General features: G+C 49.1%; 2 protein-coding genes across 2 annotated transcripts in view; one reads left to right on the top strand and one right to left on the bottom strand.

The window, feature by feature from the left end:
- The window catches only part of LOC134491913 (zinc finger protein 595-like), a 610,720-nt gene that overhangs the window by 109,674 nt on the left and 473,334 nt on the right, over nucleotides 1–27,712 (top strand). The gene's annotated exons all lie outside the window — the stretch shown is intronic.
- Nucleotides 1,066–5,255, bottom strand: LOC134491942 (zinc finger protein 883-like). Its single transcript, XM_063296030.1, is given in 5 exon segments — nucleotides 1,066–1,141; nucleotides 1,143–2,616; nucleotides 3,575–3,701; nucleotides 4,827–4,896; nucleotides 5,047–5,255. Coding segments are annotated over 5 exon segments (1,944 nt in total). The 5' UTR covers nucleotides 5,244–5,255.

Below are 27,712 nucleotides of genomic sequence, written 5' to 3' on the forward strand. Positions count from 1 at the left end.
CTGAGATTTTTCCCCACACAAGAAGCAGTTCCCACCTTGTTCCTTTCTTCTGAATTCCTGTCGGTCAAGAAGAACTCCTGGACTGCAGCATATTGAGCTGGAGGATTTTTGTACCACATTAGTCTTTTATTTTGGTTCCAGCTGAATTCCTTATGTCTTTTTCCTCTGGTCATGCTTGATTGCTTGTGATATCAGAAGACTTGACTTGTTTTAATTCTCCTTTTCCTCTGTACCCCTTACTTGGGACAAAGAAAAGGGAACATTATAAATCTAAAGCATAAGCATGCTTAGTTGTCACTTTTAATTCAACATCACCTCGATCCATTCTCCATTTCCTCTAATACAGTTTCATGAAGCCTGGGTACTACACAGCCTCAGAAAATAGCTGGGCCTTTCTGACTCTTCATGAGGGCCGAGAAGTGGGTTTTTTTGTCTGTGATAGTTATATTATGTAGTAAGAAGCAAGGAAAAACAGAATTATAAGAAACCTAGGCAGAACAAGGGAAGATCAAATTGCAGGAAGTGATCTGGGAATTTGGGCCCATAGAAGAAATGCATCAAGGATATACTCATCAGGTGCAGCTCCTCCCAGTGATTTGCAAACTGCACTTAGATTCATCCCTTCTTGCGCTAAGGCCAAGCTGAAAGATTAAGTAAACGAGGGAGAATGGAACTCATGTGCAAAGCCGTAATAACACATAAGATTAAAGACAGTGTTCATAACTAGGCATGGCCAAGAATTTGAGATCCCTAAAATTGCAATTCCCATGTTTGAAGCAAAGGTGGACACTGCAAACACCTTAAACTTAAACCTTAAGCCAAAAGATTTCCCATTATTGATAGCCCAGGGTCAGCATCTTAAAATGATAAAAATTTCAAAAATCAACTCACCATTAAAAAAAGAAAGAAGTATGAACCGGTTTTTCCCCCTCAACATATCAAATCTTCGAACAGTTCCTGTCAAGCTTTAGCAAAGGTCAGATTTTAATTGGATTTAGGATTCAGAAAAAGTACCTTTTCTACTTCAGGAAGTAGGATACTGCTGGATGGAACCATCTAATATTTTTAGGGATTCTCACCAGAATGAATCTTTTTATGGGAAGTAAAGTAACTGCTACTGCTGAAGCTCTTCCCACACTCTGCATTGATACGGCTTCTCTCCTGTATGAACACTTTTATGAGAAGCGAGCTGGCTGATCCACGTGAAGCTCTTTCCACACTCAGGACATGCATACGGTTTCTCCCCCGTGTGAATCCTTTTGTGGGAAGTAAGGGTCCCATTTTCACGGAAGCTCTTTCCACACTCCGAGCATTTGTATGGTTTCTCCCCTGTGCGGATCCTTTTATGAAAAGAAAGGGAACTGCTGTTGCTGAATTTTTTTCCACACTCCATACATTTATATGGTTTCCCCCCTGTGTGGATACTGGTATGGGAAGTAAGCTGCCTACTGCTACTGAACCTCTTTCCGCACTCCATGCACTTATATGGCTTCTCTCCAGTGTGGACATTTTTATGGGAAGTAAGGTAACTGTTATATGTGAAACGCTTCCCGCATTCCAAACATTTATATGGTTTTGTGCCTGAATGGATCCTTTTGTGGGAAGTAAGCTGACTGCTCCAAGTGAAGCTCTTTCCACAGTCCAGGCATTGATAGGGTTTGTCACCTGTGTGGCTACTTTTATGGGAAGTAAGCTGACTATTACACGTGAAGGTCTTCCCACACTCCTTGCATTGATATGGTTTCTCCCCTGAGTGGATCCTTTGATGCCTAGCAAGGAACAATTTTTCACGGAAGTTCTTCCCACACTCCAGGCATTTATAGGGCTTCTCCCCTGTGTGGATCCTTTTATGGTAAGTAAACAAGCTGCTCCACCTGAAGCTCTTTCCACACTCTGTGCATTCATATGGTTTCTCCCCTGTATGGATTCTTTTGTGTATATTAAGGGACCCTTTTTCACGGAAGTTCTTCCCACACTCCAGGCATTTATAGGGCTTCTCCCCTGTGTGGATCCTTTTATGGGAAACAAGGGAACTGCTTTTGCTGAAACTTTTCCCGCATTCCACACATTCATATGGTTTCTCCCCTGTATGGATTCTTTTGTGTATATTAAGGGACCCATTTTCACGGAAGTTCTTTCCACACTCCGTGCATTTATAGGGCTTCTCCCCTATGTGGATCCTTTTATGGGAAACAAGGGAACTGCTTTTGCTGAAGCTTTTTCCACATTCCACGCATGTATATGGTTTCTCTCCCATCTTTACTCTCTCACGTAAAGAAAGTTTGAAAGTTGGATTGCAACTTTTTTCATCCTCCCTGCACTGAAATGGTTGCCCTTTAGTGTGAGTTCTGTAATGTTTCTTTAAATCTATATTATCTTGGAAAATTTTCACATTTTTCCATAAGCATTTTCTTCTTTTTCCTTTGTGTCCTTGTTGAACATCGACATCTTGAACCGGAACAAATTGAAAAATGGAGCTTTTCTTCCTTCCATAGTTTGATGTGTTTCCTTCTTGCCTTATTGCTTCCATTTGACCTACGATTATCCTTTTTCCTTCTTCACACTTGATTGTCTGTAATACTTGCTTGTCATTTTCATTCTTATACCCATTTATTCCTTCGAGAAAAAAAACGGAATAGAAATTGTTTCAAGGCTAGGAAAAAGAGTTTACGTTGTAACTGTAGGAAGTGAATGTGAAGGCTATGATGAAATTCGTAAAAACTTCCAGACCAACAAGAAATTATTTTCCCCGTGGATTCCAATCAAGTCGCAGAAGGAATCAAGATGAAAGTGATGAACAATCAGAAGAAAGAAGGTTTAAAAAATTATTTAGGAGTGCCCAGAAAGACAATGGGAATGGACAGCTAACTATATTTAATTTGCTAACCATCATTTCCAACAACAGCTGGTCCTCAACTTACAATCACAATTGGGACTGGCATTTCTGCCACTAAGTGATGCGGTCATAAAGCGAGATGTCATGTGACCACATCCCTTAGCGATGGCAATCCAGGCAATTCCCCTTGCTGTCGTTAAGTGAATTTCACCGGCTGTTAGCCGAGGACCCACCCCAATCCAAGCCATTCTGCGCTTGGCCCCTCCCAGCCCCGAGCCTCAGTAAGGTAAGGGACTGCTTCCAACTCCCCCCACCTGCCTATCTCCCCACCCATCCCTTCCCTTTTGGCCGCCCTGCACCCCGCCTTGCGGGGCAGCAAGCAGCCCCAGAACTGCATGGCTCTGGGGCTGTTGCCATGCCCTGGGAAGCCCCAGCCGCCCCAGCCCAGTCCCAGCCGCAGTTGCCCCTGCCACCCTGCGCTCCGCCGCCCCAGCTGACCTTGCCATCTTCTTGCTCCTGCTGCTGATAAGGTGTGTCCAGGCTGCCCCTTTGTGCCAAGAAGGCCCTTTGCGCAAAACTGGCAAAAGCAAGCTGGCAAAAGCAAGCCCTTTTGCCAGTGGGTTCTCCAGCGACCAACTCCTACACGTGGCTCCCTGAGCCGAGCCCCAGGCCTTTCCCATTGGGCGAAACGCGCTATGAAATGCTCTAAGTATCTGAGGGCAGAGCAGGGTCCCTTACCCAGAGATTCCACATTCCTGGAATTCTCCAGCATGACCTCCCTATGCAGAGCCTTTTGGTCGATATTCAGCTGAGCCCCCTCCTCCTCAGAGAAAGACACAACCACCTCCTCAAAAGATACAAGACCCTAAAAGAGAAAAAATGGTTTACCCATTAAGAGAGGGGCCTAGGAATGATTTGCAAGTTATTTTTATGTTTTATTGTAAACCACCCAGAGTCCCCCCAGGTGGGGGAGACGGGCGGTGATAAAATGTGATAGATAGATAGATGATAGATAGATAGATAGATAGATAGATAGATAGATAGATAGATAGATAATGTTCATAAATCTCCAAAGCAAAGATTGTAAAATGGGCATTTTCTACAAGACTCAGAATTCTATGTGAGACAATCAGCAAAGCCCACAGCCTTTGATGGATGAAACTTTTGCAAAAAGTCTTATCAACTTGCCCGGTACTATGGGACTTACAGTGCCATTCAGCGAAAGCAGTTGCAATATCCTTCTGGGTCAATTGGCAGACCACCTATCAATGGCTCCAATTCTTTCTTATGGTAACAGAAGGAAGTGTGTCTATGTTAGCCAATGGCCTTTGGTGTCGCTTGAAGGACCAGTCCTGCCCACTTAACACCTTAAGGAGAGTGCCGGGAAACCCCATCCAGGGATTTCGGTGGCATGCCATCCATATGCAGATGGCATGCAGCCAGTTGGTTTTTCCTCAGATTCCAGGGAAGGTGCTCATGGTTTGAGCCATTGGCTGGAGGGAGGCTAAGAGGCTGACTGATTCAAATTACCTTTGGAACTCTCAAGTGCTTTGATTACAAGCTCTTTAGGCACTACTATTATTTAGCAATGTTTCCATATGGCACTTCTGTTACATTCTTGTATAGCCTATTAAGAACTGTTTTCTTCTCTTTACAACATAATATGCCAGTTTAAAGATTTCTACCAATCGAAGCGAAAGATTTCTACCTGGCAAAATCTATTTCAATCAATTTTAAAATCTGATATGCTTTAATTTCTCTTCACTGCTTTGAAATACTTTAAAAATGATAATTGTTCCATTTGATTAATTAAGCTGTTTTGAGCATTCCAGCACAATGGGAAATCTTCTAAATTAAGGAAAAGGTGGCTCCAATTTTAACAACCGCTGTTTGTGCACATTGAGGAACAGTAGTATTATACGTTCAACTCCAGATTAAAACAGGAGGCCTCCAAATGTTCCCTGCATTGTCTCTCTGTTTCTTGGCCTACCTGAACTTGAGCTTCAGAAGCTCTTTCAGCTCCACCAGAAAAAGACGGTCCTATGAATAGCAACGGTGCCCTCCTATTCTCTATATGGGAACAAAAGTGTTGTGAGTAGATTTTTAAAAGCATAAAGCATGCAATATGTAGACATGTTATAAACAAAATCACCCAGAGAAGAACAGATAGCAGGAATTACTTTACGAAACTTCTCACCATTTGGAAGGACCTTCCCTTGCCTGGTAAGGTATCTGCCTGGGACATCCCTCTGAAAATGAGTTTCTGTGACCAACCTGATGAATTCCTCCTTCCCTCAGGATGCTCGATGATGGGCTCCAGGAAGGGCCTCTGGACCGGATGTGCCAGGAAAAGCAAAGGAAGAAATAAAGGAGCATCTACTCTGCTGTAAACAGCACTGTGCCCCATGCCCACTGGTGAGGATGGAGGAACTGCCTCTCCGAAAGGAACAAGGAAACCATTTGCCAAGGACGTTAATCCAGGGGTTCTCAACCTTTTTTTGTTCAGGGGCCACATGTGAGCCTCACTTACCCCTGTGACCAGCCTCAGAGTTCCTGTTAGCTGGAAAAAAAGGACCTTCCCATCTCACTGCTTATCTGGCCCTCCCAGACATGGACCCCTGGAGGACCACACGGCCCACACTGAGTTAACCATCTCCTCTCATTATCAATTCCAGAAAACTGTTACAGACATTCATTAGTTCAGAGGTATTATATTAAACTCCTCTTTAGGGCTGCCAAGATTAAATTCTCACACCTGCACATCTTCCTGCTCCTCCTCTGCCTGGCTCAGCAGGAGCCTTCAGCGAGGGCCACCGCCTGGGAGGTGGTCTCTGCTCCACAGTCCCGAATCCAGCGCTTCATCTCCGGTGGCAGGACGGCCAGGAACCGCTCCGGGAGCAGCAGGTCCACCATCTGAGCCTTGGTGCGTCTTTCTGGCTGCAGCCATTGATGGCAAAGGTGGTGAAGGCGGCTGCAAATCTCTGGGGGCCCCTCGGCCCCCTGGTAGAGGGCGTTCCTGAACTCCCAGCATAGTATTTCCGAACTGATGGCTTCATCCTCTGGGAACGTCTGCCCAACTTTTGCCCAGTTCTCCCCACAGCTCCCGGAATGAGGCGCCAGAGGGCTTTTTCCAGCTTCTGCACCTGCTGAGCATTGTCCGTCCATCTTCTCTCTATTCTCTAATCCAGCTCTCAATGAGGCCAATGAATTTCCAGATCTTCACCAGTCTTTTCATTCACGGTACCTGAACGGCAAGAAGAGGTCCTGGACAAGTCTCCCAAGGCCATTCAGCCTTTGCTTGTGAGATATTTGTTTTTGGTCTCCAAACAAGGCGACACAGGAGGCTTCTAGGCTGTCTATCTGTGACCTAAAGAAACCACACTTGCAGAATTAGAGAATGACAGATTGAAATTGTAATCTAACACGCACACGGGCCAAAAGTCAGGTTGTTCTAAATGGGCACCTGTTTGTGAACAAAAGACAGGGACTGCATTAGGGAGGTAGTTCTGGGGAAGAAATGCAGGGTCTTCAGAATGAAGGTCGATCAAGGAACCCAAATCCACAGTGTTGTGGGAATGCAGCCACACAGATCCAGCCGCACTGCTCTTCCTGCAGAATCTGCACAACTTGACTGAGCTTTGCAGCGCAAAACCTCCTCTCCCCACAGGCAGAGACCTTTTGCAGGAAATGGGGTGCAGGTCCCCCAAGTCCCCTCCTTCTTCCTGGCGACCCTGGACTTTTCCCTTCTGGCCAATAAGGGCAGTCCGGGGCTCTTCGTTCCCCCCTGCCTGGCACGTGCATGGAAAGCGGCAGCCGAGGAGCATGGGACCCTGGACTCTTCCCCTTCCCCCCAGGACTCAGGAGACTGACCCTGGCTGAGCACTTTGGCTCCCTTCCCTCCCCTTTTCTCCCCTTCCAGCGGAAAAGAGGAAGCCCTTCAATGCGATGGGCTGATACAACCACCGCAACAATGGATGCCAACCCTGGAACAGCCGGGCACTTGGCACGAGACCGAACAGCGTTTCCTTCTGTTACACGTGGGGACGCCATGAGTCGTAAACGACTCGATGGCAGCTGACGATGACAGCTTAGGCTGAGAGGACCCACTCAGGGACCCCCTGAAGCGTCGCTCCCGGCATCCCCTCTGGAGGGAGGCAGCTCCCAGCCCTTCCTTCCCCATCTTGGAGACCCCGCGGTGTTCGTGCACGTCCGCGCCTCGAGCGGCTGAGGAAGATGGCGGCGCCTCCAGGGCATCCGGCTTTGCCGCCCCTTCCTGCACCCTCGCTCTTCGCACCGCTCCGTTTCTTCCCAGGACCTTTCCTCAGGAAATGGCCAAAAAGAAACGGCCTTGGGCGACCGTCGGCGCCAGGCGGCCGCTTCCTCCTTGCCCCGAAAGCCTTTTCCTTTCCTTTCCTTTCCTTTCCTTTCCTTTCCTTTCCTTTCCTTTCCTTTCCTTTCCTTTCCTTTCCTTTCCTTTCCATCTCCGACCAAAATACAATTTGATTTGTGTTTGTGTCCGGCAATTCTGCTCCTCCTGCGCCTCAGGCCAGCGAGGCAGCCTCTGACCCACCCTGAGGTGGAGTATAAATAACCTCAATAGCAGTAATAAGGTTTTCCTGATGGAGGAAAACGGCCCAAAAAGGACCTGTTTAACGACTCTCTTTCGCCACCTCCTCTTTTCCTCCTTTCTTTGACCCTCCTGCCTTCTTGGCGGCTCCAACGTCCGCGAAATCTCACGTGTTCCTTCTCGCAGTTTCTCTTTTTCCGCTCCATTAACAAGTGATTGTTACCATTATTAATCATAAATTATATACGCCAACCAGAGTCATGGGAGTTGAGTAGCATGTTGTTGTTTATTCGTTTAGTCGCTTCCGACTCTTCGTGACTTCATGGACCAGCCCACGCCAGAGCTTCCTGTCGGTCGTCAACACCCCCAGCTCCCCCAGGGACGAGTCCGTCACCTCTAGAATATCATCCATCCATCTTGCCCTTGGTCGGCCCCTCTTCCTTTTGCCTTCCACTCTCCCTAGCATCAGCATCTTCTCCAGGGTGTCCTGTCTTCTCATTATGTGGCCACAGTATTTCAGTTTTGCCTTTAATATCATTCCCTCAAGTGAGCAGTCTGGCTTTATTTCCTGGAGGATGGACTGGTTGGATCTTCTGGCAGTCCAAGGCACTCTCAGGATTTTCCTCCAACACCACAGTTCAAAAGCATCGATCTTCCTTCGCTCAGCCTTCCTTATGGTCCAGCTCTCGCAGCCATATGTTACTACGGGGAACACCATTGCTTTAACTATGTGGGCCTTTGTTGTCAGTGTGATGTCTCTGCTCTTAACTATTTTATCGAGATTTGTCATTGCTCTTCTTCCAAGGATTAAGCGTCTTCTGATTTCCTGACTGCAGTCAGCATCTGCAGTAATCTTTGCACCTAGGAATACAAAGTCTTTCACTGCTTCTACATTTTCTCCCTCTATTTGCCAGTTATCAATCAAGCTGGTTGCCATAATCTTGGTTTTTTTGAGGTTTAGCTGCAAGCCAGCTTTTGCACTTTCTTCTTTCACCTTCATCATAAGGCTCCTCAGTTCCTCTTCACTTTCAGCCATCAAAGTGGTATCATCTGCATATCTGAGATTGTTAATGTTTCTTCCAGAGATTTTAACTCCAGCCTTGGATTCCTCAAGGCCAGCTTGTCGCATGATGTGTTCTGCATACAAGTTGAATAGGTAGGGTGAGAGTATACAGCCCTGCCGTACTCCTTTCCCAATCTTAAACCAGTCCGTTGCTCCGTGGTCTGTTCTTACTGTCGCTACCTGGTCGTTATACAGATTCTTCAGGAGGCAGACAAGATGAGTAGCATACACATTTAATAAATCATTCCGAGTTTTTCTGCTCCTTCGTGATTTCAGTTTGAGACTGGCTTTGATCCTCAAGAGATGCTTCCCCTCTAATTTTTGAGGGGCATTTTAATTCCATATTTCATTCTTCCTGTGTAGGATGTTTCTCCTCCCATCCATTCAATGAACCCCCAAAGCTTGGCTGCCATTTTCTCTTTCCAACTTGATTCCCTTTCGGCAAATCCCCCTTTTCCCCTCCTTGTGAAATTTCTGAGGTAAAACACTTGCAACTGCATTTTTGGAGTCCTTTTCCCCCTTCAAGGCCCTTTTCTTGAAATACTTATTCTCTTTGGGGGGGATTTTAGCCTCCTCGTGTCACAGCCACCATCTTTCCCCCGCCCGGAGCGTTGGCGGCTCCCCACTAAAGCTGCCTTTTTAATCTGGGTCCAGCTTCCCTTGGAGAAGACCCACGAGGGCAAAAAGCCCTCAGAAGTGTTGGTTTGTGCAAGAAGGAAAACTCTTTTGGAGAGTTAATATTTGCAACGTTCCCAGATTAGGAGCATGAAGCCATTTCCCAGACAGGCTGTGAAATCTCTGAGCCCCAGGCTGCGTTTGCTCCTCAAGGCACCCAGTTTCTCTTTTTTTCTAGTGCCACAGAACCAGAATGAATAATTTCCTCTGTTGTCAGACCTCCTGTGCTCTTCTGGGGCCCCTCTCAGCTATTTCTGGGAGGATTTGGGTCATTTTCAGGGCCCTGCAGTATTTCTTTAGGCAGTTGTGGATCATTCAGAGCCAAAATGACTTCCCACGAAGGGAAACCATCTTTTCTTCCAGGCTGTGGATACCGTCCTGGCTTAAAGTTTATCAGTTTCCAGAGGTTTCCTTTTCTACACATGTGGTGAATACAGAGTGTTTCTAGATGGTCCTTGACAGACCGGCTTCGACTCAAGTGTTTCCCTTTATGGGAAAAAAATGAGACCCAGGCTGTGGTCCCCACAGTAAAGCTAAAGTCCGTGCTAGTCGGTAGCTATTTCGCGAACTGGCTCCCAACCTGGCATTTCCAGCAGTTCACCCCACTTGAAATGACGGGGTTGAAACTGATTCCCGGGTGAATTTGGAACCCTAAGCAACACCATCAAGGACGCGAGCTGAGCCACTTGAAGAAGAGGGACCAGCAGCCTGAACAGTCTTTGTAAACCATGGTTTACGGCTTAAGCTTCTTCTGCCAACCCAGCCCATAGATGACAGTTCAGAGCAAGTTCAGAGCAAGAAATAGTGGGCTTCAGTGGAACTCATTGCTTCCATTCCCATCATCCTGTAAATTTAATAGGTTATTCATTCTTATTCCATTATCTTGGCTTGGCCTTTTCCCCTCAGCTCAGTGTTTCTCAGCCTTGGCAACTTCAATGCATGGACTTCAGTTCCCAGAATTCCTCAGCCAGGAGGAGCAGGCAACTTTGCAAGAGGTGGGAGAAGGGATGCATTCTGCCAGGGGGCCAGGATGATGGGAGCGGGAGGAAAGCACTCTTGTGGGGGAAAAGCAGGCTATGGAGAGAGGGGGACTGAGCAGAGATTGCTCCAAACAGCCTCTCTGCCCTCAAAGCTTTTACCCTTTCTTTTTTTTTGCAAAACCAAGAGCCTCAGTCTGGGACGAGGGTGGAGAGAGCCCCAAAGGCTCCTTGTGGGGGGAGGCCACTAACCATCGCTCCCAGCAATCCATCAGCTGGAAGACAGCCCCTAGGCCACCCCTTCCTCTTCTGGGGGGCTTCCACGCCATGCAAGAAAAGGGCACCTCTTTCGGCCCAGGTGTCTGTGCCAGCACTGGATCAACCATTCAGCAAAATCAGCCCCTCCTTGGGAAACCATGGTTGATCAGCCCAGAGCCTAGTGCTTGTATGAACACTGCCAAAGAGAAATACTGTGAAGGAGAAAACTAAAGAATTAAAGGAAGCAATGGAGTTTCAGATGTTTGCAAGACCATTAAGGCAACATCATTAAAAATTAAAGCAAAGATTGAATTCTCTCCAAATCTAGATTTGCTCCACGTATTTGATGGCCAGAATAAGATACTGCCAAAATAGTGAATCTGATTTACAAAGAATAGTGGGATTTCATGGTTTATAAATAAGCATTGTTTTATCGAAAATCATGGGAACATTAAAGTCAACAAATACATTTTTTAACCTTTCCGTTTTTAAAAACATTGTGCAGGATCCATCTGATGGAGTGGAATTACACTGGAGAAATGGGTAATTGAGTTTCTTCCCTCACAGAACATAACCTAGGAGTAAAAATATGTCTGTCAAGGAGGAGTAGAACGTCTTCTAAAAAATATGAATAACTGAAGAGGAGGCTGAAGAATTTGAGGCAGCCCAAATAGCTTGAGATTATGAAGGAAAAGAAATGCCTCAGAGAAAAATAAAATAGAATTTCTGTTCTAAGTAAAACAGTCAAAATGTGAAAAAGGAAACCAGACCTCCTTGAAGAGACTCATTGGCATGTGATGATGAAAAGGAAAAAAAAGATTTCTTTATAGTTTGAACCAGAAAGAATGTGTTGTTGTTGTTTATTTGTTTAGTCGCTTCCGACTCTTCGTGACTTCATGGACCAGCCCACGCCAGAGCTTCCTGTCGGTCGTCAACACCCCCAGCTCCCCCAGGGATGAGTCCGTCACCTCCAGAATATCATCCATCCACCTCACCCTTGGTCGGCCCCTCTTCCTTTTGCCTTCCACTCTCCCTAGCATCAGCATCTTCTCCAGGGTGTCCTGTCTTCTCATTATGTGGCCAAAGTATTTCAGTTTTGCCTTTAATATCATTCCCTCAAGTGAGCAGTCTGGCTTTATTTCCTGGAGGATGGACTGGTTGGATCTTCTTGCAGTCCAAGGCACTCTCAGAATGTATCCTCTCACCCTACCTATTCAACTTGTACGCAGAACACATCATGCGACATGCTGGGTTTGAGGAATCCAAGGCTGGAGTTAAAATCTCTGGAAGAAACATTAACAATCTCAGATATGCAGATGATACCACTGAAAGCGAAGAGGAACTGAGGAGCCTTATGATGAAGGTGAAAGAAGGAAGTGCAAAAGCTGGTTTGCAGCTAAACCTCAAAAAAACCAAGATTATGGCAACCAGCTTGATTGATAACTGGCAAATAGAGGGAGAAAATGTAGAAGCAGTGAAAGACTTTGTATTCCTAGGTGCAAAGATTACTGCGGATGCTGACTGCAGTCAGGAAATCAGAAGACGCTTAATCCTTGGGAGAAGAGCAATGACAAATCTCAATTAAATAGTCAAGAGCAAAGACATCACACTGACAACAAAGGCCCGCATAGTTAAAGCAATGGTGTTCCCTGTAGTAACATATGGCTGCGAGAGCTGGACCATAAGGAAGGCTGAGAGAAGGAAGATCGATGCTTTGGAACTGTGGTGTTGGAGGAAAATTCTGAGAGTGCCTTGGACTGCAAGAAGATCAAACCAGTCCATCCTCCAGGAAATAAAGCCAGACTGCTCACTTGAGGGAATGATATTCAAGGCAAAACTGAAATACTTTGGCCACACAATGAGAAGACAGGACACCCTGGAGAAGATGCTGATGCTAGGAAGAGTGGAAGGCAAAAGGAAGAGGGGCCGACCAAGGGCAAGGTGGATGGATGATATTCTAGAGATGACGGACCCGTCCCTGGGGGAGCTGGGGGTGTTGACGACCGACAGGAAGCTCTGGCGTGGGCTGGTCCATGAAGTCACAAAGAGTCGGAAGCGACTGAATGAATAAACAAGCATGCATTACCTTGACAGCATCATCTTGCAAGATTTTGAACAGTTCAGCTGGGATGCCGTCGTCTCCTGCTGCCTTGTTATGCTTCTTAAGGCCCATTCAACCTCACTCTTCAGGATGTCTGGCTCTAGCTCACTGACCACACCGTCAAAGCTATCCCCGATATTGTTATCCTTCCTGTACAGATCTTCCGTATATTCTTGCCACCTTTTCTTGATCTCTTCTTCTTCTTAGGTCCTTGCCATCTTTGTTTTTGATCATACCCATTTTTGCCTGGAATTTACCTCCAAAGTGTCTAATTTTCTGGAAGAGGTCTCTTGTCCTTCCTATTCTATTGTCTTCTTCCACTTCCGTGCATTGCTTGTTTAAAAATAATTCCTTATCTCTTCTGGCTAACCTCTGGAATTTTGCATTTAATTGGGCATATCTCCCCCTATCACTGTTGCCTTTTGCTTTCCTTCTTTCTTGGGCTACTTCTAGTGTCTCAGCAGACAGCCATTTTGCCTTCTTGGTTTTCTCTTTCTTTGGGATGTATTTTGTTGCTGCCTCCTGAACACTGTTGCGAACTTCTGTCCAGAGTTCTTCCGGGACCCTATCTACTAAGTCCAGTCCCTTAAATTTATTCTTCACTTCCACTGCATATTCCTTAGGAATATTAGTGAGCTCATATCTAGCTGATCTGTGGGTCTTCCCTAATCTCTTTAGTCTGATCCTAAATTGTGCAAGAAGTTCGTGATCTGAACTACAGTCTGCTCCAGGTCTTGTTTTTACCAACTGTATAGATGTCCACCACCTTTGGCTGCAAAGGACGTAGTCAATCTGGTTGCGGTGTTGTCCATCTGGTGAAGTCCATGTATAAAGCCATCTCTTAGGTTGCTGGAAGAGAGTGTTTGTTATTCACATTGAGTTGTCCTGGCAAAATTCTATCAGCCTATGTCCTGCTTCGTTTTGTTCTCCCAGGCCATGCTTACCTGTAATTCCAGGTGTCATTTGACTGCCCACCTTAGCATTCCAGTTTCCTGTGATGAAAATAACATCTCTTTTAGGCGTGTTGTCCAGTAGGTGCTGCAGATCCTCATAGAACTGCTCTACTTCAGCTTCTTCAGCATCTGTGGTTGGGGCGTATATTTGGATCACTGTGATGTTAGATGGCTTGCCCTGAATTTGAATTGAGATCATTCTGTCATTTTTTGGATTGTATCCAAGCACTGCTTTAGCCACATTACTATTAATTATGAAGGCTACTCCATTTCTTCTGTGGTCCTCTTGTCCACAGTAGTAGATTTGGTGGTCATTTGATGTGAAGTGGCCCATTCCAGTCCATTTCAGTTCACTGACGCCCAAAATGTCTATCTTGAATCTTGACATCTCACCAATAACCACATCCAATTTGCCACATCATAGACCTTACATTCCAGGTTCCAATGGTGTGTTGATCCTTAGAACATCGGATTCGCCGTTCACCACCAGCACCGTCGGCCGCTAGCCGTCCTTTCGGCTTTGAGCTAGCTGCGTCATCACGTCTGGGGCTAGCTGAACTCATCCTCTGTTCCTCCCCAGTAGCATTTTGACCATCTTCCGACCTGGGGGTCTCATCTTCTGATGGTATACTGACATATCTCTGGTTGTACTGATCCATTTAGGGTTGCACAATTAGGCCTATTACATAAACTATGCCTGTCCCTGATCCAGCTGGATCTGCTCATTACCCATGCCTTGTTGAAACGGAATATAGATTGACTATCGCAATGAACTCTCTGTGAGGCTGCCCTGAAGAGCGTCTGGAAGCTTCAGTGGTGCAAAATAGAGCAACCAGGCTGCTAGCAAGACTGGTGCCATGCTGAAAAATGTGCGAATTGCTCCCTATGCAGAGGTGTAGCTGGAGCAAAGCATGGTGGTGAACATCTCAGGTACAACCGATGCACAGATGCAGAACCCCAGGCAGCTTCCTGGCCAGTTCTGCAGTGGTTCTGGACTTTCCTGGTGGGACGTGTCCAGAAAGTGAAGCTGGAGAAGAGTGCAGCACCCGTGGGAATGAGTTGGTGTGCTTGATTGGTTGGATGGTGCCCTGCTGCTATGTGTTTTATTTCTTATATTTCTTATGCTTTGTATTTATCTATTTTATTGTAAGCTGCCTAGAATCCTTGTGAGATAGGAGGCCGTAGAAGTCCTGTAAGTAAGCAAGCAAGCAAGTAAATAAATAAATGTGAGATGGTGTCATGAGCAGCGTTGAGCTGAATGCGTCAGCACAATGGCACACATAACAATACCACGGAAACAAGAGCAAGGGATTAAAAGATAAGCAAAGCGACGCACAACAACAGACACAGACCCCGAGGAGAAGGGGACGACCCCAGCCAGATGAACCAGCCATTAGAACACAAAGGGGGAAGAAAGAACGACAAAGACAGGGCGGAACACGAGGCACGCCTGGAGCTGTCAGCAGGAACGCAAAGGATATCGCCCAGCTGAAAGTAATCACTGGCCGGAGGAAGAAGGAGATTACGAGAGAAGCCCGGGGCACCAGCAGGGGCCCCGCGACCCCTCACCTACCGGCAACGAAGCATACAGGACTTGGGGGGATGACACCACCCAAGGTGGGGGGGGGGCACTGACCGGTGCGGGCTATTTAAATCCCGTACCGGCGCGCTCCCTTCACTCTCAGCTTTTTCTAGCTATGCACTATGCTGAAATAAACCAGAACCTGATTTTCCCTAAATTAGTGTCTGTGTCTTACTCAGTAGTAGGCAGCGCATGACATAAAGCTGAGAGTCCTAAACTCAGCCTCGCCAAGCCCCACCAGACAAGAACGGGCCGTGGGAGGACCAGATGGCAAGAAGAACACGAGCGGAGAGCGATGGAGCAGACGCGCCGCAACCAGGACGGGCGAGTCATACGGCGAGAGGCGGAGGAGAACCGACAGCGGCCGGAGGCAACACGACTCCCAGGAGCCACGGACACCCTCCCGGCCCATCCCGAGCCTCCGTCCCACCCCCGGAGGGAGGCGGAGGCGACCCGACCACGGGAGGGAGCAACATACCTCCCGAGACGCACGGAGACCTCCCCGCCCCACACTGCACCCCAGCCACAGGCGTGGAGCTTCAGCCCAACTGCAAGGAACGCGGTGGAGGATGGAGGGACAAACCAGCCATTTCGCTCCCAAGTCGAGGAAGCTGACCAGCAGACGGAAACGCCTGACCCCCATCGGTGGCCCAACTATGTGGAGACGCCGACCGGTCTGATCACAGCTGCGGCGCGGGCCTCGGACCGAGAAACGCAAGCCAGACTCACGGCCATGGAAGCCCAACTAAGGGACCTCGGGACCATGCTGCAGTTGTTGATGTCCTCCATGCCTTACATGACCATACCTGCGCAGGTACCCACCCCTATTCAAACCCCGAGCGGGTCTTGGCACCCCCATGGGCCAAATGTTAACAGGCAAGCTTCCCCGGCGGAAGAAGCCACGGGACGGGACGCGAGGAGAGGGGACCCACCGAACACCAGGGCCCCAAAGGACTTCCCCATTTCCTTCGACGGGAACCCCACGAAGCTGTCTTTTTTCGTCACGAACGTCACGAACTCCTTTGACTCTGAAGCGGACAAAATCGCAGCCGTGGCGATCAAGTTGCAAGACAGGGCGGCGGACTGGTACGTCCAAATGTACGAGTCCAATTCCCCAGCTGTCATGTTCCCCGTTTCAATATTTTGTTCACATCGTAACGTTTCACATGTCACACCCTTTCTCCGTGTATATTCAGCTTGCTCTATGCTGGTATTTTCCATTCGTGCTCTCCTCCTTGTTTTGCAACATTGGAATGTATGTTTGGGTTTGCACTCCTATTCAAGGTTACTTTCCCGGGCGTGTGTAACGGTTGCTGGCACCTGGGAGGGGGTGGTGGCTGACAAGTATTCGGGGCGGGACTGGATTGAAGGCAAGGCTTTTAAGTTTGTATTTGGCGCGCTTTTGCTCATTCTCAGCTTCCTCTGTATTTGCATACTATTCCTTTAATAAATCAGTTATCTTTAAGCCCGGGCTTGTGAGACTGAGTATTTGGGATTAGGCAACCATTACATAAAGCTGAGAATCATTTAATTCATCTTCCGCTAGCCCCATCCAAACTTTGGGTGAAGAGGAGCGCTAGCGATGATCGAACAGCAACTTCGCATGAGTGAGGGGAGCGAGGAAGAGCCGGATTCGATGAGGACCCGGCCAGCTCTAACTTTGAGAGCGCAAAGGGCAGGACGTCGAGAAAAGCGGGAAGCTCAATTGGATGAGTTGTTGTTGGCAATGCAGGACACCATCAGGAGTGAACCCCAATCCGTAGGGGAAGTAGCACCGGGGAGGGGATCTCCACAACCATCCTGGGAGCACGAAATCCCCTTATCACCGAGGGTGGTGGTGACCAACAGACCCGTAGAAGAGCCTGTCACTCCTGCTCGTATTAAAGCAATCGAGGACAAAATGGATATGATAGTGACCATCTTAAAGGATATCCCCAAGGGCTCGGGGTCACTTCAAGAAGATTGGGAAGAAGATCCTTCCCAGCTGGCTTACCCGAGAGACAGGTCCCTGCCACCCAGGGGAAGGAGCAAGACTCGAGCTTCCCGACAATTGGGGGGAAGAGAGTTGAGACTACCCAGAGATCGGCCACCACTGGGGGCTCGATGTGCGTTGACGTTTACGGAGCCACCACAGCCAGTGGAACCGGTAAGAACCTTCCCACCATTTGGGGTGAAGTTTGATGGGGACCCTGCCACGCTTTCCTTCTTCATTACAAATGCCAGGCATTATATGGAGGATTGGGGGCGAAGTTTTCGTTCGGAACAGGGCAAAATCAATTTTATTGCCAACAAGCTGAAAGGGAGGGCAGCTGATTGGTATGTACAGCTATGCCAAGCAGAGGCAACGGAGTTAGAGGACTTTGATGAGTTTCTGTGGTCACTCAAACAACACTTTGAAGACCCTTTGGCTCAAGAGACAGCAAAAAATGCCCTGAGAAAACTTTATCAAGGAACCCTCTCTGTTGCCAACTGAACTCTGGAATTTAAAGCCTTGTCGGGAAAAGTGGAAGATTGGTCCCAGTCAACTTTAGTAGAAATGTTCAAACAAGGGCTGGAGCCGGAAATCCTCCATTGGGCTCTGGGAAGAGACGATCCTAAAATGTTATACGGATGGATTCAGTTGGCGGGCAGCGCAGAAAACGCTCTACAAATGTATGCCCATAGCAAAGAACTGAGACAAACCCGAGTCACAAAGGGGGCTCGTGCTACTGGATTTCCGAGCCGCCCTAAACCAAAAACTTGGGAAGAAGAAAGAGAACGACGTTTTGCGAAGGGTCAGTGCCTGAGATGCGGAAAGGATGGACATCGTGCCACTTTGTGCCCAAGACGCCGACCAGAGGAACGCCCAGCGAAAACGTCAGGAAAGTCGCCCGCTCTGCCGTGCAAAATGAAGGCTGCCATCGCTGAACTCGACCCTCCAGAACTTCCATTTGGGGAAGAGGAAGAGGAATTACAGTTCGACCAGCCGGCGGGAAAAGGCTACCACCTGCCCTGAAGGGCGCCGTTGGGCAGGTGGAAGAAACCGGGTGCGACCACGATTCGGTGAGTGGGAATTTTCCTACACTGACTGTCAAAGTGAAATTGGGATCTAGAACCAAAACTGTGGAAGTCTGGGCCATGCTAGACTCGGGGTGTTCTCATTCACTTATGCACCCTGATGTTGTAGCTGCCCTGGAACTGCCCACGTTCCCTTTGCCACGGCCAATGACCTTCACACAATTGGATGGAACTATGGCGGGGGGGAAGGCAGTCACTCACTCCACGGGACTGGTTGCTTTACAGATGGGCTCCCATTGGGAGAAATTACCTTTTGTCATAGCTCCAGTGGGGGGGCCTTTGGTTATTTTAGGAATGCCTTGGTTTGTACAACAAAACCCTTTTATCAACTGGCTGCATAGAACTGTAACGTTTGCTGATGGATTTTATAAAGTACCTGAAAAGGATCTGTTAGAGGACATGGAGGGAGGACGGGTGGCTAACACTACTGTACAAACACTTCAGCCTCTGGAAGGACTGCCTAACCAATACCAGGATCTGGCTGATGTGATTGGGGAGAAGGAGGCAGATTGATTGCCACCTCACCGAAAAACAGACTGTGCCATTGAGTTCCTCCCCAATGTGAAATTACCTTCCCCAAAAATCTACCCCATGTCTCCTAAAGAACTAGCTACGCTGAGGGAATTCATTGACAAAAACCTAGATAGGGGTTTCATTGAGCCTGCAAACTCCCGGGTGGGGGCACCTGTTCTCTTTAGACCAAAAAAGGATGGTTCTTTGAGACTATGTACAGATTTCCGCGGGCTCAATGCAGTATCAATATTAAATAAATATCCTTTGCCCCTTATCAAAGACATGTTATCACATCTGGCCAAAGGCAAAATCTTCTCAAAATTGGATCTAAGGGAAGCCTATTTTCGCATTCGCATAAGGGAAGGGGATGAGTGGAAAACAGCTTTTAACTGTCCTCTGGGAGCCTTCCAATACAAAGTCTTGCCTTTTGGTCTGTCTGGGGCACCTGGGGTTTTTATGCAACTTATCAATGAGGTCTTGCATGACCACCTGTTTAAAGGAGTACTGGTGTATTTGGATGATGTATTGATTTATACTGAAACCATGTCAGAACATATTCACTTGGTGCGTCAAGTGCTTACTAAATTGAGAAAAGCTGAGTTGTATGCCAAATTATCCAAGTGTGCTTTCCATCAATCACAAATAGACTATTTGGGATATAGAATTTCTGCAAGGGGTATTGAGATGGACCCTACCAAGGTTGAAGCAATTTTGGCATGGGAGCCTCCCCGCACCAGGAGGCAATTACAAAGTTTCCTGGGATTCGCAAATTTCTACAGGGCATTTGCCCAAAATTTCGCAGAAATTGCCCTCCCCCTCACTGAACTGCTAAAAACCAAAGCGCAGGGCGATACGCGCCATTCAAAAAACCCAGGAGCGCTCCTTAAATGGACTCCCACTTGCCAACAGGCATTTGAGGCGCTCAAACAAATCTTCACCACCGAACCAATTTTGCAGCATCCTGACCCCACTAAGCCTTTCATAGTGCAAGTGAATGCCTCTGATTTCTCCGTTGGGGCACTACTGCTCCAGTCTGATAACTCTAACACTTTAAAGCCCTGTGCCTATCTCTCTCGCAAGTTCACTGAAACGGAGAGACGCTGGCATGTTTGGGAAAAAGAGACTTTTGCTGTAAAAACAGCTTTGGAAACCTGGCGACACTTATTGGAAGGAGCTTCCAACCCCTTTGAGGTGTGGACTGACCATAAAAACTTGGAAGCATTAAGCACCAGTCGCAAACTCAGCCCTAAACAACTTCGCTGGGCTGAATTTTTCAGTCGCTTTGATTTCGCCCTTAAATTCATACCAGGCAAGAAAAACTTTTTAGCTGATGCTCTGTCACGCAGACCCCAAGACGCTGGCCCATGGCCAACGATACAAGGTACATTGTGGACAGAAAAGCAATTGAGTTTGGCAGCTGTGACACGCAGCCGGGCGCGAGCGCAACAGATTCAGCCCCAATCCACTCCACCTCCCTCCCGTCCAGCACGCTTGCCAATTCCCTCAGACTTGAAACAACAGTTGCTTTTCCACCTCAAAACTGATACTTGGTTGCAAGCAAACCTACACACTGTAACCTTCACTGACAGTTTTGCCTGGCGAAACGATCGTCTCTATGCCCCTGAGACGTTACGAAAGACGATCCTCCAACGCTGCCACGACGACAAGTTGGCTGGACATTTTGGGTACCTCAAAACCCTTCACTTGCTTAGGCGCCAATTCTGGTGGCCATCTTTACTAAAGGACCTTAAAGCATATGTCACTGCATGCCCTGTATGTGCCACAACAAAGTGCAAAACTGGAAAGCCGCAAGGGCTCCTGCAACCCGTTGCAACCCCATCCTTCCCATGGCAGGATATATCAATGGACTTTATTGTAGACCTCCCACCCAGTCAACGAAAAACCGTCATTTGGGTGGTCAAAGATTTTTTTTCTAAACAAGCCCATTTCATACCATGTGCCTCCATCCCTACTGCACAACAGCTGGCACGCCTATTCCTCGTTCACATGTACCACCTTCACGGAATCCCCTCCCGTTTGGTGAGTGACAGAGGCACACAATTTATGTCACACTTTTGGCGGGCATTTTTGAAACTCCTTGGCACCAAACAAGCCCTCTCAACTGCTTGGCATCCGGAAACGGATGGATCTACTGAAGCCATTAATTCTACCCTCAAACAATACTTGCGTGCTTTTGTCAATTATCAACAGGACAACTGGGTGGACTTACTCCCTTTTGCTGAGGTTGCCTACAACAACGCCGTTCATCAAAGTACTGGTCAGGTTCCCTTTAAAGCTGTTTTCGGGCGTGAGTTCGTCCCGATACCCGAACTCCCGCACCCACAACCACTCCCTGCTTCTCTCACTGACTGGGCTGAATCTCTCAAAGACTCGTGGAACAATATTCAACAAGCTCTAACCCACTCACAGACCACCTATAAAAAACACGCAGATGCCAAGCGCTCCCCTGAACCTACTTTTGCTGTGGGTGATAAAGTCTACTTGTCCACGAAATTCCTCAAGTCACCACAACCCTCGAAAAAACTTGGTCCTAAGTTTGTTGGTCCTTTTCCCATTGTTGCACAAATTAACCCTGTTACTTTTAAACTCGATTTGCCCCATAACCTCAAGCGTTTACATCCTGTTTTCCATTGCAGCTTGCTCAAACCGTATCTGCAGTCCGACTGCTGGCACCCCCAACCAGCCCCACCTCCTCCAATCATGATTGATAACCAGCAACACTTCGAGGTGGCCGACATCCTCGACTCCCGTCGCCAGCACTCTACTTTGCAGTACCTCGTTCGCTGGAAGCATTTCCCTCATCCCGAATGGGTTTCTGCCACAGATGTTCGCTCGCCTCTCCTTGTCGGCCGTTTTCACTCTGCCTACCCTGACAAGCCGGCTCCTTAGCATTTTTCTGGGGGGGGGGGCGATATGTCATGTTCCCCGTTTCAATGTTTTGTTCACATTGTAACGTTTCACATGTCACACCCTTCCTCCGTGTATATTCAGCTTGCTCTATGCTGGTATTTTCCATTCATGCTCTCCTCCTTGTTTTGCAACATTGGAATGTATGTTTGGGTTTGCACTCCTATTCAAGGTTACTTTCCCGGGCGTGTGTAACGGTTGCTGGCACCTGGGAGGGGGTGGTGGCTGACAAGTATTCGGGGCGGGACTGGATTGAAGGCAAGGCTTTTAAGTTTGTATTTGGCGTGCTTTTGCTCATTCTCAGCTTTCTCTGTATTTGCATACTATTCCTTTAATAAATCAGTTATCTTTAAGCCCGGGCTTGTGAGACTGAGTATTTGGGATTAGGCAACCATTACACCAGCCCTCTCTGACTTCCACGCCTTCATCACAGAGATGAAGCACTATTTTGAGGACCCGCTAGCCAAGGAGAGGGTTAAAAGTGCGCTTCAAGTCCTCAAACAGGGCACACGAACTGTCGCAGACTACGCCCTCGAATTTAAAGCCCTTGCAGGGAAGATTAACGACTGGTTCGAGATGACCCTGATAGAGATGTTCAAAAGGGGCCTCAGCCGCGAGGTACTCCAATGGGCACTCTATCGAGATGACCCGGAGACACTGCAAGGCTGGATCTACCTAGCGGGGAGAGCGGAACACGCTCACCGCACTTTCTTAATGACGACGGCAGAAGACAGAACAAGCAACAGCCCAAAGGGACCCTCGCCACACCTGGGGCCGGCCGGCCCCACGTACCAAAAGAAGAAGTTTGCTCGTGGACCCTGCGCAAAGTGCGGGAAAATGGGGCACAAAGCGGCAGACTGCTTCTCCAACAGAACGCCGACTAGTGCTCCCAAACCCGCACTGAAAACGCCATTCAAACCAACTAACCCACCGCCGCTGCCCCCCCGCCGGATGACTGGAGCCACAGCGACACCGGACGAAGACTTGGACGCTTACTTTGTGGGGGAGGACGCCGAAGTCCCAGACTGGCTGGCGGGAAACGCTCTCCGCCTGCCTTAAAACGCGCCGCGAGGCAGGTGGTGGGACAGGGGCACGAAACACATAGACAGAGTGACGAAAGCTCCGTAATAATGGGGACAATCAGGCTTTCCTTCGGCACCAGAGCCACCACGGCTGCGGCACTAGTGGACTCGGGGTGCTCCAAGAACCTGATTCACCCCAACATCGTCGCCAAGCTCGACCTGCCTTGTCTCCCCCTCCCCGCACCGCTGGCTTTCCACCAACTGGATGGCTCAACAGCGGGAGGGAAACCAGCCACGACGCAGACTGAGCCCGTCACCCTGCAAATGGGCACCCACACCGAGCAAACATCTTTTGTGGTAACCCACATAGGGTGACCCATCATAGTACTAGGAATACCGTGGCTCGCAACCAACAACCCGCACATTAACTGGAAGACCCGCACCTTCCAATTCGACGACGGCGCGTACTGGGCCCCAGTTCTGGCGGGCAGGCCCAACCCCACAGTGGGATGGGCAGAGGCAGTAGCCCAGGACAACACAGCAACCCCAGAAGAACTACCTGAACAATATGCCGATTTCTCAGAGGTCTTCGGGGAAGAGGAGGTGGACCAACTACCCCCCCACCGCAAGTCGGACTGTAGAATTGAGCTGCTTCCCGATGTCCCCTTACCCAGGCCGAAGATTTACTCGATGACCCCGAAGGAGATGACAACCCTCCAGGAGTTCATCGATAAAAACCTGGCTAGGGGTTTCATAGAGCCAGCATGCTCACCGGTCGGAGCGCCCGTCCTCTTCCGAGAGAAAAAGGACGGCACCTTACGGCTCTGTACCGACTACCGGGGCCTCAATGCGGCATCCCTATCCAATAAATACCCCCTACCCCTCGTGAAAGACATGCTCGCCCACCTGTCCACGGGGAGAGTATTCTCCAAACTGGACCTCCGCGAGGCGTATTACAGGATCCGAATCAGGGAGGGGGACGAGTGGAAAACAGCGTTCAACTGCCCCCTAGGTGCCTTTCAGTACAAGGTACTGCCATTCAGATTAGTGGGGGCCCCGGGAGTGTTCATGCAGCTCATCAATGAGGTACTGCACGAACACCTGTTCCAAGGGGTACTAGTTTACATAGATGACGTCCTCATCTATACCCAGACGCACGAAGAACACGTAACCCTAGTCAGGCAAGTCCTCGAAAAGCTAAGAAGGGCAAAGCTCTACGCCAAACCATCTAAGCGCGAATTCCATAAAGCACGCCTAGACTACCTAGGGTACCGAATCTCCGGCGAGGGCATAGAAATGGACCCTGCAAAAGTCGAGGCAGTGGTGAATTGGGAACGCCCACGTAACAGGCGCCAACTTCAAAGCTTCCTCGGCTTTGCAAACTTCTACAGGTCATTCGCACGGGGGTTCGCGGAGATAGCCCTCCCCCTAACAGATCTACTCAAAACTAAAGGGGTTGGGGACACACGGCGAGCCAAGAACCCAGGGACAGTACTAAATTGGACTCCCGCATGTCAGACAGTGTTCAACAGACTGAAAGCGCTGTTCACAACGGAGCCAATCCTCGCACATCCGGACCCAGAACAGCCGTTCGTGGTCCAAGCCAACGCCTCAGACTTCTCCTGGGGGCCATACTGCTCCAAAAGGACCCTGCAGGAATCCTGAAACCATGCGCCTACCTGTCAAGGAAATTCTCAGAGACGGAAAGGCGCTGGCACGTATGGGAGAAGGAGGCGTTCACGGTAAAATCGGCGCTAGAAACATGGAGGCATCTACTGGAAGGGACCACCGAACCATTCGAGGTCTGGACAGACCACCGGAACCTCGAGGCCCTCCGGATGCCCAGACGCCTCAGCCCGAAACAGGTCAGATGGGCCCAATTCTTCAGCCACTTTAACTTTCAACTGAAGTTCATACCGGGCAAAAAGAACTTCCTGGCTGACGCCCTCTCCCGACTGCCCCAAGACGAAGAGCCCATCCCAGATATGATTGGGATGGTGCTATCCGCCTCCCAGCTGGGAATGGCAGTGACCACCCGAAGCAGCGCTCAGAAACAGCTCAACCCCACGTCTCAACCGACGGCAAGCCAACCAGCGAACAGACGATGCCACCCACGACTGCCAGGAGGGATACGCGCGGACCTCACCACCGCCCTCAAAACCGACCCCTGGCTACTAGCAAACCCCGACAAGGTGACAAGGGAACAAGACTTAGCATGGGAGGAAGGCAGAATATATGTCCCGGATTCGCAGCGCCAGGCAATCCTGCACAGATCACACGACAGCAAACAAGTGGGACACTTCGGGTTTCTAAAGACCCTGCACCTAACATGACGACAGTTCTGGTGGGCTGCATTGAGATGGGACGTTAAGGCCTACGTAGCATCCTGCCCGATATGCGCAATGGCCAAACAGGCACCGGGAAAGCCTCCGGGACTACTACAAACGGTGGCGGAGCCCTCCCGACCATGGGAGGAAATCTCCATGGATTTTATAGTAGATCTACCACCCAGCCAGAAGAAAACAACCGTTTGGGTGGTGAAAGACTACTTTTCTAAACAGGCGCACTTCATCCCCTGCGCATCAGTCCCGTCCGCCCAGCAGCTGGCTAAACTTTTCCTCGTACACGTGTACAGGTTACACGGATGTCCCGTACACGTGGTGACCGATAGGGGCACACAATTCACCTCGAAATTTTGGCGGGCTTTTCTAAAACTGATTGGGACCCAACAAGCCCTATCCACAGCCTGGCACCCCCAGACGGACGGAGCCACAGAGATCCTCAATGCCACACTAGAACAATTCCTACGTTCATATACCAATTACCACCAAGACGACTGGGTCGACCTGCTTCCGTTTGCAGAATTCGCCTACAATAACGCCATTCACACGAGTACAGGGAAAACCCTGTTCGAAGTAGTCTCCGGGCGCGAGTTCGTACCCATACCAGAGCTACCGCAACCCCCAGGACCCCAAGTGGGCGCAGGCGACTGGGGACGGAAGATAGCGGAATCATGGCCAGTAATCACAGCAGCGCTGAAGGAAGCACAGTCCGCCTACAAAGAACAGGCCAACAAGCACCGACGCCAGCAACCGACATTCCAGGTAGGGGATATGGTCTACCTCTCCACCAAATTCATGAAATCACCTCAACCCTCGAAGAAACTGGGGCCTAAGTATATTGGGCCGCTTCAAGTAACACAAATAGTGAACCCGGTGGCAGTACGCCTGGAGCTGCCGCACAATCTAAGGAGACTCCACCCAGTATTCCACAGCAGCCTCCTGAAACCAGCAACCACCTCCTGATGGCACCCAAGCATGCCTCTGCCCTCCCCAGTGATGATTGACGGCCAACAACATTTTGAGGTAAAAGAAATACTCGATTCTCGCCGACAACAGGGCACACTACACTATTTAGTAAAATGGAAACACTTCCCCCACCCAGAATGGGTGGCGGCTCAACACGTTAAGGCACCGGACCTGACCTGAGCATTCCGCACGACGTACCTCGACAAACCAAAGGGGTGCCCAGCCGAACCGGCCCATAGGACACACTTCCCCCCTTGGGCCTCCCCCCCCCACCCGTGTCACCCCAGGGGAAGGGACCCCCAAGCCCGCAACTTGAGTAGACCTCCTCCCCCCTGAGACTCATCCCCCCCCACCCTCACCGGGCCCATTGGGGAGGGAAGAGTGGTCATAGGTGCATCGCCAGAGGGCAAATAGCCAGGATGCACACATGACAACACAGCGTACATCAAAAACAAAACAATCAACAAAACAAAAAGATAAGGATCCTACCTGGAGTTGAAACAGCACCTGACCAGCCACGCCTCCTCTGACGACGAACTGAGCAAGAAGGAGCAGGGTGTGGTCGAGGCATGCGCACTCGGAACACACCAAAAAAAAAAAAAAATTGGAAATGCGGTAGAGGGCGGAGCAAGGGGAGGGGAGAAAGCACTCCGGCGGGAAATACAAAAAAAAAAATTTTTTTTGACAGCTCTCCCGGGAAAAAAACCGGAATACCGGGGGGGGGGGCTACCATGCGAAAGGGGGGCAGTATGTCATGAGCACCGTTGAGCTGCATGCATCAGCACAATGGCACACATAACACCATGGAAACAAGAGCAAGGGATTAAAAGATAAGCAAAGCGACGCACAACAACAGACACAGACCCCGAGGAGAAGGGAACGACCCCAGCCAGAAAATCCAGTCAAAAGAATGCAAAGGGGGAAGAAAGAGCGACAAAGACAGGGCGGAACACGAGGCACGCCTGGAGCTGTCAGCAGGAACGCAAAGGATATCGCCCAGCTGAAAGTAATCACCGGCCGGAGGAAGGAGATTACGAGAGAAGCCCGGGGCACCAGCAGGGGCCCCGTGACCCCTCACCTACCGGCAACGAAGCATACAGGACTTGGGGGGATGACACCACCCAAGGTGGGGGGGGGCGCTGACCGGTGCGGGCTATTTAAACCCCGTACCGGCGCGCTCCCTTCACTCTCAGCTTTTTCTAGCTATGCACTATGCTGAAATAAACCAGAACCTGATTTTCCCTAAATTAGTGTCTGTGTCTTACTCAGTAGTAGGCAGCGCATGACAGATGGGTGGCTTATAAATTGAAATAATAATAATAATAATAATAATAATAATCACCACCACCACCCACCATCAGGCAATTGCAAAAGGCAGCTTTACTTGGAACACCTTACATCCTGTGACGATACCTTTAAGATTATTAAACAACAACACCTGCCTGTCCCAGGTCCTTGGGAAGGACTCGATAGGTGGACAAAAATGCCAAATCCAGTCTAACCAACTGGCTGACTGGGCAATCAACCATAATAATAATGATAATAGTAATAATAATAATAAAAATGATAATGTTCTGTTGTCACCCAGCTGCCATGCTTTGCAGCAGTTCCAGTCCAGGTCCCGATGCTGCCATTCCCACAAGTTGCCATCTGGAGTTGCTGCTGCTCCTCTCAGCTCTGCACCGGTGGCTTCAGCTCTCTTCTGGGCTCTTTTCCTTCTCCCCTTCCCTTCCTCTAATTGCTTCATTCTGCTCTGTTTCTTCTATCTTCCTTTTTCATCACATCGTTCAGTTGGAAGCCACCTTAGACATCGAGCAGCCCAACAGCCGGTTCCATGTGGGGTCCACCAGAGCATCTCTGACCGATGCCCTC

The sequence above is a fragment of the Candoia aspera genome, chromosome 2, assembly GCF_035149785.1.
Source record: "Candoia aspera isolate rCanAsp1 chromosome 2, rCanAsp1.hap2, whole genome shotgun sequence".
NCBI lineage: Eukaryota > Metazoa > Chordata > Lepidosauria > Squamata > Boidae > Candoia > Candoia aspera.